The sequence below is a fragment of the Cervus canadensis genome, chromosome 6 (assembly GCF_019320065.1).
Source record: "Cervus canadensis isolate Bull #8, Minnesota chromosome 6, ASM1932006v1, whole genome shotgun sequence".
NCBI classification, from domain to species: domain Eukaryota; kingdom Metazoa; phylum Chordata; class Mammalia; order Artiodactyla; family Cervidae; genus Cervus; species Cervus canadensis.
The window spans coordinates 57920495-57934130 of NC_057391.1; the positions used below are offsets into that span (position 1 = coordinate 57920495).

At 34.2% G+C, this 13636-nt stretch overlaps 1 protein-coding gene across 2 annotated transcripts in view; it reads left to right on the forward strand.

Annotated features, from left to right (window-relative positions):
- MYEF2 (myelin expression factor 2) overlaps positions 1–13636 on the forward strand; it is a 38285-nt gene that overhangs the window by 18403 nt on the left and 6246 nt on the right. Inside the window, exons 10-16 of one of the 2 annotated variants that reach the window (XM_043472065.1) lie at positions 2464–2565; positions 4008–4058; positions 4370–4438; positions 4744–4842; positions 5134–5205; positions 6941–7149; positions 7229–7280. In XM_043472065.1, coding sequence (XP_043328000.1) covers positions 2464–2565; positions 4008–4058; positions 4370–4438; positions 4744–4842; positions 5134–5205; positions 6941–7149; positions 7229–7280 — 654 coding nt within the window. The remainder of the gene's footprint in view (positions 1–2463; positions 2566–4007; positions 4059–4369; positions 4439–4743; positions 4843–5133; positions 5206–6940; positions 7150–7228; positions 7281–13636) is intronic. The other variant, XM_043472066.1, reaches the window with a different exon arrangement.

The window sequence follows — 13636 nt, forward strand, 5'->3', positions numbered from 1 at the left end:
TTCTATTATCTTGTGTTTTATTAGTATTTTTCTGCTTTGTACAGATATTTACTTTATATTTCTTTTTCTCCTATCTTTCCCTTTCAGTGGTTATTCTGGATATTTTAATATGTTGATATAAAGTCTGAAGTTAATAGGATTATTCTCAAAAGCCGAATGACCTTTGAATTCTCTAATTTTAATCACTTTCCTACTGAATTATATGCTATTATTGCTTAATGTTTTAGTTATATATTTACTTTTTATCCAGTCACACAAAGTAGGCATTATTAGTACTTACTTATCTTATTATTTGCTTTCACAGATCATGGCACTATTATTTTCCCCCCTGAAGCATATATTTTAAAAGCTCTTTCAATGAGTATATGTTGTTAGTAAATTCTCTCAATTTTGATTCATCTATAAATGTCTTCAAAGATGAAGTTATATAGTGTAAGGTAGTTATTTTCCCTCAGCACTTTTAAAATATTCCAGTCTTCTGGCTTCCATTATTGCTATTGAGTCAGCTGTCAGCTGAGTTGTCCTTTCTTTGTAGGTAAGCTGTGTTCTTCTTGTAGCCGATTTTAAGATCTTTGTCTTTGGCATATAGTTTTACTACAGTGAGGGTGTGGATTATCCTTTATTGGGCTTTCACAATTGAGAATTCAGTTTTTTAAAATAAATTCTGGAAAATTCTCAACTTAACATGTCTTTGAATATTGCCTGTTCTCCCTTTGTAGGGCAGTCCTTTTCTGCCCTTCCGTATCCCTCAGGGTGTCATCTGTTAAGATCCTGGCTTTGTAAAGTAAGGGCTTTCAATTTTCTTTTCCAGCATTGTTGTTGTTGTTGTGTTGTGTTAGTCGCTCAGTCGTGCCCGACTCTTTGTGACCCCATGGACTGCAGCCCACCAGGCTCCTCTGTCCATGAAATTTTCCAGGCAAGGATACTGGAGTAGGTTGCCATTTCCTTCTCCAGGGGATCTTCCCAACCCAGGGATTGAACCTGGGTCTCCTGTACTGCAGGCAGATTCTTTACCAACTAAGCTACAGGGATTGGAACTCTTTATTTAGATTAAAAATAATCCTTTATTATATCCATATTTTTTTCATATTTATTTTATATCTATTCTTCTCAAGATTTATGGTTTTATGTACTCTTTTCTTTTGAGATGTAGTATGAATTCATAGACTTTGACAGAATCAGTTTGTTGTTAATTATTTTTAACATCTTTATTCTTTCCTTTCTCCCTCCGCTTCCACTTCCTTTGCTGAAATTGTTGTAACTTGGCAAATGGAGGCTTTTTCATTTCTTTTGCCTCTGATATTCTTACTTTCTGGTAAGAATGGAATTTCCCAGATCCATGGTTTTTCTTTTTCTGAGACATGAATTTGGTCTACTTTCAAAGAGTCCTGGTTCCTTTTAGTGAAGAATGGTATCAGAGATGAAAATAAGAGTGTTATGTGTAGACATGAGCATTGTTGATAGTTAGGTGTGCTATTGCTTTGAACCAGTTTTAGGGACTAAACTGAAAAAAGGTATTTCTTTTATCAGGTCACACTGATCTTTCCAATTTAACACAACATGCTTCTGTACTGTAAAAAAAAAAAAAGAAGTATATAATATATGGTTTTCTTAACCCTTAGAACTTACTGATTGCTCCATTGACTAGAAGGAACTTTAAAACCAAACTCAGAGTTAGTAGAGTAAAACAGTTCCCACTGTCTTTAAGGTCATCAGATTATCTTCTTAGAGTCTATTTTCAGTGAACTTAAGTAGTTTAAGAGAAGGAAAAAGAATACTGGATTTAGAGACAGAAAACTTGAATTCTAGTGTTAGCTTAATCACATAGCATTTTGCAGGTAACTTAAGGTCTCAAAAATTACCTCATCTGTGCATAACAGATATGAAAACACTTAACATACCATATAAATATGTCAATGATAAAACTAGGTAATATAACATTTGCTTTATTCAATATTATGTTTACTTAGTTGTTGACTTTTTAGTTTCTTCTGAACTATCTAAAAGTAATTCCTAGATTTTAAGAGAAGGAAATGGCAACCCACTCCAGTATTCTTGCCTGGGAAATTCCAGGGACGGAGAAGCCTGGTAGGCTACGGTCCATGGGGTGGCAGAGTCGGACACGACTGAGCGACTTCACTTCACTCACAGATTCAATACCTACATATTTTAGATATATAGGTCATTTATAAAGTGATTCAGAATGCTCTTAGTATTTCGTTACTTTTTCAGTATGCATTTGACTGTGATATAAGATGAACCTGCTTCATAAAGCACTTCTCTTTAATAAATGATATTATAGTAAGGCCTCAGTGTGCTGTATTTCAATGAAAACAAGAACTGGTGCTCTTATTTACAAATCTGCAAACTTTTAGAAATACTACTACAAGCATATAGTTTTAACATTTTCAGTGGCAGTTGATCAAATATGAATTGATAATAATATCCTTATTTGTGTTTTAGGTGGTCTTGGAGGCATTGGAATGGGACTTGGTCCAGGTGGACAACCTATTAGTGCCAGCCAGTTGAACATAGGTGGTGTAATGGGAAATTTAGGTCCAAGTGGTAAGTATTCTAACTTTATTATTTCTTTTCAAATGATACATTTGCTAGATTGTAAAGCTTATACTTACAGTTTGTAATAATGTTGAAAGAACTCTAGTTTATAATTGAATATTTAAGATGTTACTTCAGTCTGAAAAAAGAATGAAACCTTAAGAGCAGAGAACATGAAAGAGATTGGGCAAAGGTCAGGAGGGTTCCTCTGAGGCCAGCCATGTTACAGTTAGCCTTTTAGTACTGTGGATTTTGAATTGTCAAAGGAGAATATCCAGTATTGTCTGTGTCTTGTATATCATGGATATACTTTATTTGTGGAATGGGTGAAATACTACCATGTTGTAAGGAATTTAAATTTGAATATCTAGTTGGAAAGATAGCTTGTCAGATAGCTGTTTGACTCTTCACCTAGAGTAATCTACAGTTTATCTTTGAAAATTAATTTTTAAGCTTTTTGGTTTCAGAACCCTTTTATACTTTTAAAATTTGTTGAGGACTCCAAAGTGCTTTTGTGTATGTGGTTATATTTGTCGGTATATACTTTATTAGAAATTAAAAATTAGAACTTAAAAATTTGCATATTTAAAATAATAAATGTATTATGTGTTAACATAAATATAGATATAGTTTTTAAGAAAACAAAAATTAGAAGAGTGATATTTCGCCTTTTTGTGCATCTCTTTAATATTTGGCTTAATGCAAGATAATCATGTTCTTATATTTGCTTCTGAATTCAGTTCATTATAATGCCATCTATTGTGTAGTTTCTGGAAAATTCCACCTTATACTCAGGAGAAAGTGAGAGTAAAACAGTCAATATCTTAGTATTATTTGAATAATAAAATAGTTTTGACCTGTTGAGCTCTTAAAGGTTCCCATACCACATTTTGAGAATTGCTATTTTAATTGATGGACTAATAAATGCTCTCTGGTTCCTGTTTTTGTTGAGGTGCTATAGCTACAACGTAAATTGTGAGGTTAGTTAAAATAATCATTCTCATTTAAACAGGTGGAAATTTTCTCCTTTACGCTTAGGCGTTCTGCCCTCCTAAACACATAACTATTTTTTTTCTTTTTTACTGCTCCCTTAGCTGCTATGTTTAAAGGAGACCTGATTTCTCAATCTGCTGTAGTGATATTTGTGTGTGTGAACTGAAAAAAAATAATGAACTCTTGGCCAATCCTAGATATTCTCTAACCAAATGTGAGCATGACCAGTGAATTTTGTTTTCTTGACTAATGAATATTCACAGAGGCCTTTTTAAAGACTCTTGATTAGACAACTGCTATGGCATAGCACTTTAAACCATCCTGTCTGTGCCCTGCTGCTTCTCTAGTGTTCCACTGTGACTAGACCAGTATTATATCTATTGTGCTCTTGCATTTTGTCACTCTTTAGTCATTAAAATAAAGTTTATTGAAAGTAAATATTGTGTATTTCATTTGAGGTATGGGAATGGATGGTCCAGGTTTTGGAGGAATGAATAGAATTGGAGGAGGTATGTATAAGTATTTCTTTTCTTTTTTTTTTTTTTGTATGTACCCATCACCATGTTAAGTGAATTAGAAATATGTTGAGAATTCTAAGGAAAACAAAACATGATTTACTATTGGCTCATGTCCTAAAGGCTGTGAGCAGAAATTGAGCCTGGTACATACTTAAGGGATATGGAAGGTGATGTGTTATGAAGCAGTTGCACAAGGGTAGGGTAGGTGAAGAGTTTTTACTGATGAGACTTAACATTTACAAAATGCACCATTCACCTATACAACTGACAGACACATCTCAAACTTAATCTTTATTTCATAGGAATTGGGTTTGGTGGCCTGGAAGCAATGAATAGCATGGGAGGATTTGGAGGAGTTGGTCGAATGGGAGGTAGGTAAATGTATATAGTGGGATATGTGTGGTACTTTTCATTTTCCTTATTATTAAAAATGTCCCCCCTTTACTTAGGGATGGATACCATAGATATTTTCAGAGGATGTATGGGCACTAGGGGATAAGGACAGATATAGCAGGACTGGGATATATGTGGCATAGAAAGTAGGTTGGGTGAATCACGGACTTTCTGTATTGTGATTTTTGCTGTCTTTACAGTTTAGTTTCAATAAGTTCCTAAATCAATTACTGTTTATTGATAATACTTGAAAAAGGGTTAATTTGTTGCATAATCTTTTCAGAGCTATACCGTGGTGCGATGACTAGTAGCATGGAGAGAGATTTTGGACGTGGTGATATTGGAATAAATCGAGGCTTTGGAGATTCCTTTGGTAGACTTGGTAGGGCTGGCTGTTTACTTTTCCTTTTCTTTTTGCAGGTTATATTTTTAGAGCTTGGCTCTCTTTTTTATGAAAAAGTAGACATTTAAAATGTTTCATGCAGTTTATTACTGGAAGAAAAATACTTTACAGATTTTAATGTACTAGCTCTCTTTTTCAGTTACATATCTGAACCCTATTTCTAGAAGACTTTGTATTTTTCAGTTTTTTTACATCTTCTGAGAGCATGGTACTTTGGGAATTTTAAAGTATGATTATTAATTAGTATATTATCTTTCCATCCTTGTTTAGGCAGTGCAATGATTGGAGGGTTTGCAGGAAGAATAGGAGCTTCTAACATGGGTCCAGTAGGATCTGGAATAAGTAGGTTTAAATTTTACTAGAATTTTATAGTAATATTTGAGTACTTGCAAAAAACTTTGCAGGAGTAGTTATTGTAGTATAGTAATACTTTGTTCTTAAATGTTACTATGACTTGTAATTTAGAGAAACTTTGGTAGTTATTGAGCTTTACTGTTTGAAATTTCTAAACTAACTTTGAATTTTACTTCTTTGACATTTCTAAACACCAGAATATGTGTTTTAATGTCACCCAATTCAAGAACATTTACTCCAACTAATGAATCTGGGGATTTTTCTAATCATGTGTCAGGAACAACATTAGCTTTAGCATCAATTTTGTTTCCTTTGTTATATTGGAGACTAGCTTATTTCATCTGTGAACAGCTTGTGTCTTCTGGTAAACATGGGTGAATTGCCTCAGATCTAACACTTCTTGAGACCTCCTGAGTTTGATGGCAAGATTGAAAGAGATGCTTATTTCCTCGCCTCTTAAATCTTTCCATGATAGAATCAAGAGTACCATTGTTGCAACCCTAGAGAATTCTAAATTTCTTCCCTCTGTTTCCACTACTACATTTTAGGACTTATATTAAGCCTTAACACAAGGCTTATAATTTTGACTCCTGCTGAACCATGTCTGTGTGAGCTCTCCATACTTTATTGACTTCCTTTAATTGATTGAAATCTTACAGATAGGAAACACAGTCTACTTGAACTGTTCTAAGAGTGAGTTTTAAAAAAATCTTGTCAGTGGAAGATACTCCATTGTACCTTGCTTCTCATTTTATTCTTTTCAACATCTTTTGTCAACCTTGGCCATTTTCCTGTTAAATATAATATCCCTATCTTCCTTTTTCACCTCAGTGTCTATACTTCTGTTCCCCTAATTTTATATTTGTTGTTAACAGAAAACCAATTTGAGGGTGATGTTAGTTTTTAGAATGGGGATACTAGAATAGCTATGAGAAACAAGGATACATTTGAGAAAGAGTAGAATTGGAATAAAGAGGATTCAACTTGAATATAGCAATCAAGTGGGTATGAGAGATACAAGCTAGATTCTCAGGCTCTGGCTAAAGGGATGTGATTCTGTTTTTTGTTATCTCTACAAGTTCTGTATAACATAGAGACTAAAAGTTAGGTTCTTTTGTTATTGGAAATTGAATTGATATGAAAAGAGAAATTATATGTGAGACAAGATACTGAGGTGAAAGGTAAGCTAGGAAGAGAATATCATGTAGGATAGTATGATGAGAGCAACAGTTGGTGTGTGAGTTGTAATTATTTCAATTTATCCTATATATCTGTTCTAATAATTACTAAACTTAGTAATATTAGAAAACGAAAACGAGGGAAAAAACTACTATAACATTAATGAATAAAGTATTAATAATTGGTAGAAAATTTATATTATGTTTTATGATACGAATATAACTTCATAGAAGTGTATATGTCTAATGTAGTTATACAGTGGCTAGAATAAACTGATTCAGTTAGCCATTAACATTCAACTAACCTAATATATACCAAATTAAAATTTGTTCCTTGGAAGATTGTTATATCACGTGTATGAAAATAATTTTATGTTTATATATTGTCTAATCACATAAATAAATTAATTTTTATCTCCCTTTCTTTCTCAAAAATGATTATCTCCCTCCTCTTTCTCTTCTTCTTTTTCCTTCTCCTTTTCCTTCTGCTTTTGAAACAAAAACACCAAACTCCCAAATCCTCCCTTCCCTTCTTGAAAATCCAGGTGGTGGAATGGGTGGCATGAACAGTGTGACTGGAGGAATGGGGATGGGACTGGATCGGATGAGTTCCAGCTTTGATAGAATGGGACCAGGTATAGGAGCTATACTGGAGAGAAGCATCGATATGGATCGAGGATTTTTATCGGGTCCGATGGGAAGCGGAATGAGAGACAGAATAGGCTCCAAAGGCAACCAGATATTTGTCAGAAATGTAAGCAACTAAATGTAAAGGATACTTAAAATTAATTTTTTCCTTGTATATCTGTTACTAATACCTTTTTTCATTCTAGCTGCCTTTTGACTTGACTTGGCAGAAACTAAAAGAGAAATTCAGTCAGTGTGGTAAGTATGCCAAACTGTAGATATATTGATATTGACTATGGAGGAAAAATTGATTTTAAACTTTAAAATACTGCTTAGATCATTACCTTTCCAGATGCTTATTCCTGAGTTAATTCCACTTCAAAGAAATGAATTATTTTGCTATCCTTTGACATAACAGCAGTCCATATTAGTACTAAATAACAAGATTTAGAGTAGAGTTTGTCATTGAGTAGAGTCTTTGTGGATAAAAAAGGTGCATATTGTATTACCTGATTTTTAAATGGTTACTATATCATCATTGGTTGCATTTAAAAGGATTTTTTTTTCCTGTGGGAAATATTAACGAGTGGTATTTTTTTTGTTTATGATGTAGTGCAGTGCATTGTCAGTATGACCCAATGAAATCCTGACTTCTAAGCAATATGGAGTTAATAGATGAGACCCATTCTGCACACTCTTGTCACTTGTACAACTCAGGTAGCTTAGGTGGTAGGTAGCATAGAACCCACTGTCTAGAATGCCTTAGACAGGTACATGCTGTTGGCCCTTCTGTTTCTTTTATAAACTGTTCTTGGCTATAATGATACTACCTGTACAACCGTAATATGTTCATTAGCTCTGTAGAAAATTAGGTGGTTTATTACTTTTAAAAGAGGGCCTTTTTTAATCATGATCAGAGAATTAGTGCGAGTGGAGCAAAGTAACAGATTTCCTGCTAATATTTGTCTGCTCTTGCATGGTAACCCAGAGAGTATAGTCATTAATAGTAAGCTATGTAGGTGGCATATAATGATGAAAAATGACTAAGTAAAAGTGATACATTCAGCCTTTGAGAGTTAATGTAAAGTTAAGAGTATTTGGACTATTAATTTTTAGAGATCGTGAAGGGGATAAGTTTTAGTGTTCTCCTGTAAAAATAGCCTTTGTCGCCACTAATCACAGTGATAGTGATCTTTTGGAAGCTATTATCTGAGAGTACTTTATACTGAACTTTCTTATAATAATCTGTTCACATGTTTTCTTCCCTCCCAGATGGAGGCTCTTGAGGGCAAGAACCATTATCTTTTTATTCTAGCACCCTTCATTGCTTCGGTACATTTAGTAGGGGTTTATTAAATGTTTATCAATGAGTTAAGCATTCTGAAAAGATCTTCGTTCATTTATTTGCTTATTTAGTCATTAATTAAATCTCCAAATACTATATTTTTGGCAGTCTGCTTGTCATTAGGATTACAAAGAGGAAGAAAGTAAGATATTACCACTGCCCTCAAAGAACATACAATATGAATCTGTCTATAATGTTCTAGTGGCTCCTTTTAGTTGACTATCCTCTTATTTATATTTATTTAGTTTACTCAAAGAAGAGAAGCATAATTTTTCTTGATAAAAAAGTTGTAAATAAGTCAGGTAGTAGTAATAGTTGCTACTAAGAGAAAGCAGAATTATGAAGTTGTTTTGAGGTATTAGTAGTCTTTGTAGGAGTAAGAAGATCTGCCAGAATGAGTAAGCAGCTAGCCATGAATACCATAGACTACAGGGAAGTGAACATATCAGGGCCTTAGTGAAATGCATCAAATGAGGGAGCAGTAGCAGTAAGTATAGATAACCCCTGCTATTGTAGTTTGAGTGAAAAGAAAAAAAATCTCCAAATATCATATGATTAAGTAGAAGTGAAACAAGATAAAGAACAAATGGGACAAATAGTGACATTAATGGAAGTGTGACCAATATTTAATTGACTCTTCTTTGTCATATGTAGGTAGATTTCCTTTCGAGATCAGACATTGTAGCAAGTTTGAGGTCTTTGGTGGGCTTCTATACTTGCCCCTGGCATTGTTTTGACAGGAGGACATCATCAACTCAAAAACATATTTTAAAAGGAAAAACCTAGTACCCAAATCTACACTTAAAAATCTGTGCAACATTTTAGCTAATAAAATAAAGTGGTTAACTTTGTTATTTTAGCTCTAGTCTTACGTCCCTTGTTGATCAGTCTGTGTTATGTCATGAAAGTAATGATTTTTTTTTTGTTTTCTCAATTGTAAAATCTTCTGACTTTTAGATTTATATTAAGGTAATACAAGTAATTTCCTACCATTTTCCTATTTTAAACTTGAACTTAGATCAGTGGAAAGGAAAATAAGTTATGGTAATATAGAATTAAGTGTCCAGCTATTGACAACTATGCAAGTTATTTATTTGGCTTGTATGAACTGAGCAATTTTCTGCCACATCACTTTATTTATTTACTTTTAAATCTGAAGAATTTTTCTTTCTTAGAATGAGAAGTTTGTTTTTCATCTGCTCCGAGCCATTAGTGGCCCTTTCCATAGTGTAAGTCAGTGTTTTGCTTTTTGTTAACCCACTGGGCCCAAGGTAAGTTAAGTATATTCTCTTGGTTACTTAGTAAGAGTCTAGTGGTACTCCATGCTCTCTGCTAAAATAGTAACTGTCAGTAAATGACCCATCAGCAAGCCCTGTGATCATTAAATGTCTATAGTGGTTAATTTTCCTTAATGAGGCAGTTACAAAGGCTGAGAAAAGGTAGTATGAATTATATAACCCTCAGTACAACACTTCCTCAGCAGTTATAATACAGGAAAAAAAATCTGTTCAGATCTCCAAATATAACAAGATGAGAAGTTAAGTGAGAATAGTAAAGTAGATCTTCCTTTATTCTGCTCAGTGTAATTCCTCAGAATATGCATTTTTAAGAAGGCAGAGTATAATATAAGTGAACCATTTAGAGTTGGATCCCACATTGGTTTAGGTTATGCTAACGAGGTCAAATAGGCATAGCCTATCAAACTTTGTATAGCCTATACCCTTTAACTGCACTCAGTGGCTTAGTATGATGCAGGACCATAGCATTGCAGTGCAAGGAAAGTCCATTCTTAACTATTCCTGCTCTAAACTGTAACAAATGTAACATTGCTTTACAGATTTCCATAATCTAAGTTTCCACAAAGTTTTCTACATCAGTTAGAAGATCTGTTAACTGCACTGGAAATGGAGACTTGTGGTAGATTTTATTTACTAAAACACATGCTGCTTCCCTTGTGGCTCAGCTGGTAAAGAATCCGGAGACAATGCAGGAGACCTGGGTTTGATCCCTGGGTTGGGAAGATCCCCTGGAGAAGGGAAAGGCTACCCAATCCAGTTTTCTGGCCTGGAGATTCCCATGGACTATCCATGGGGTCACAAAGAGTCAGACACGACTGAGCAGCTTTCACATGCTGCATCAAGCATGACTTAGTGTACTCAAGATTCACTTAAGAGTAAAAATAATGCAGTATGAGTAGAAACACAATATGAAGAACATTCACAGATAATTACTTTCTATTGTTTGTAAAGAAACCTTAAAACTGTTTTTTGTCTCCTATTTCATAATTGTAGTTTCTTGTAGAATATCTTGATTTGCATTTTTTCTCCCATGGTTATGTTACAGTTATACTTTGGAAGTAGATTTTATTAAACTATTTATTTATTTATACTTTAACTTGGCCTGTTTTTGGATATGCTTTTCCATCATTTTCCAGAGTATACCCCACAAGATTAGTTAATAGACTGAGTTAAATAAAGTAGAAAGATTTCTTTTATTGCAAGGAAGTCATTTTTGTAGTTAGGGTATGTAACAGCAGTATCTTTGATCATTGTAATACTGATTTCTCATTTCATACTCTTTTGTCCTATTTGTTGTTGTTCAGTAGCTCAGTTGTGTCCAATTCTTTGCAACCCCATGAACTGCAGCTTGCCAGGCTTCCCTGTCCTTCACCGTCTCCTGGAGCTTGCTCAAACTCATGTCCATTGAGTCAGTGATGCCATCCAACCATCTCGTTCTTGTCATCCCCTTCTCCTCCTGCGTCAGTCTTTCCCAGCATCAGGGTCTTATTTAATGAGTTGGTTCTTAGCATCAGGTGGCCAAAGTATTGGAGCTTCAGCTTCAACATCAGCCCTTCCAGTGAATATGCAGGGTTGATTTCCTTTAGGATTGACTGGTTTGATCTCCTTGCAGTCCAAGGGACTCTCAAGGGTCTTCTTTAGTACCATAGTTCTAAAGCATCGGTTTGTCCTATATTGTTGCTGAAATAGCAGTACTATTTTATTTTTCTTGAAATCATCTAAGATCAGTAGATTTTAAAGTCATTTAGGAGTCCTCAGAGCATGGAGAAAGCCAGGGAAATCTGATATTAATCACTTAAAGCTAAACTTCTTTCTCCTCAATTATTTATCTTTAGAAAAGAAAATATCTCTATTGGTGTTTTTATGGGATTAAGAAACTTGGAAAACAGAACTTTCCAGTTCTATGCCTAGGAGCTTTTTAGGTCAGTCTAACCGTGAAACAAGTATCTATAAGTCATTTTTTCTATAAGCCTGAGTGTCCAGAATATAAGAAAGTTCAGTTATCTTAGCTGATAGACCTTGTCAGCTGAACAGCCTTGCGATCATTGTGAAGTCAGGAATTTGGAGGTCTGAATCACGATTCCTAAACAGAGGGAAAATTTAAGAGGAAAAAATGGAGAAACTTGTCCTGGGAGATTAACAGATTTTTGCAAGAGATAATTACATATTTTCCTTTGAAGTTATGAAGATTTCTTGCTTGAGTGAACCTCAGTATTACTGTTAAACCTATGGTAGGATACTTATGTTAAGAAAAACCCTAAATTTTTAGGTAAATTTAGGATAATGAGGAACCTTTAACCTTAAAAGCTCTTGAATGTTCTCCACAGTCCTCTTCAAAATCACTGAAAAATGCTGCCATTTACTAAGATGTGCTTTAATTAAACTTGCTTGTTTTCAGGTCCCAGCATTTGAGATACTAAGAGGACTCTGGAAATTGCTCTGCATTTATCTTTAAAGCTTTTTTAAAAATATAGTTTTTTATTTTATGATGTAAAATGTTTCATTTTATGATATTTATTAGAAAATCTGATTTCTGTGTATGTTTTTTTACTACTTTCTTCCAGTTTCATTGAGATATAATTGACATACAGCACTGTATAAGTTTAAGGTGTACAGCATAAATGGTTTGACTTACGCATGTAAAATGATTATTACAAGAAGCTCAGTGAACACTCATCATCTCATAGACACAAATTAAAGAAACAGAAAACAAATTTTCCTTGGGATTTAGGATTTTTTCTGAGGATTTATTCTTAACAGCTTTCATATATAGCATATAGTAGTGTTAATTATATTTATCATGTTGTACATTACATCTCTAGTACTTACTTATCTTATAACTGGAAGTTTGTACCTTTTGACTGCCTTCTTCTAATTCCCCCTCTCCAGCCCTCTCCCTGCCTCTGACAACTACAAATCTGACCTTTTTTTTTTTTTCTGAGTTTGTTTCTTTGCTTTTGAAATATAATTAATCTACAACCTCATGTTAGTTCCTGTTACACAACCTAGTTACTTGATATTTCCCTACTTTTTAGATGATCATCTCGATAAAGTCTAGTTACAATATACCACCATAAAAAGATGCTAGTTATTGACTATGTTCCCCATGTAGTATGTTTCATACCCATGATTCATTTATTTTGTGATTGGAAGTTTGTACCTCTTAATCTTCCACTCAGACAACCTTACCTGTTCTCTGTACAACTGTTTCTATCTTGTTTGTTTATTTGTTTTTTAGATTCCATATAAAAATGAAATTGTACAATATTTATCTTTCTATATCTGGCTTATTTCACTTAGCATAATAACCTCTAGGTTCATCCATGCTGTTGCAGATGACAAGATTTCATTCTTTTTTTATGGAGTTTGTAGTTTGTTTCTGTATCTTGGCTGTTGTAAATAATGCTGCCATGAACAAAGGGGTGCACATATCTTTCCTAGTGTTTTTGTTTTCTTTGGATAAATATCCAGGAGTAGAATTGTTGGATCATATCATATAGTATTGCTGTTTTTAATTTCTTGGAGAATCTCCATATTGTTTTCTATAGTTGCAACAACAATTTACATTCCTACTAAGGGTGCACAGTGGTGGTTTGATTTTTACCAGTTGTAGGTTAAAAATTGCTTGGATGAACTTTAACCATTGTAATATAATTTCTCTGGAAATTAGTCTGTTTTGGAACTTTCAGAAGGGCCTTCCCTGGTGGCTCAGTGGTAAAGAATCCTCCTGCCAATGTTGAGAACCAAGGGTTCAATCCCTGGGTCAGGAAGATCCCCTGAAGAAGGAAATGGCAACCCACTCCAGGATAATTGCCTGGGAAAACCATGGACAGAGGAGCTGGGTGGGCTATGGTCAATGGGATCACAAAGAGTCAGATTGGACTTAGCGACTAAACAACAGATAACTTTTAGAACACAGTTAAAAGACTGCCTAACCTGGGTTACAGGTCATGGTTTTGGCTCAGTGTGAT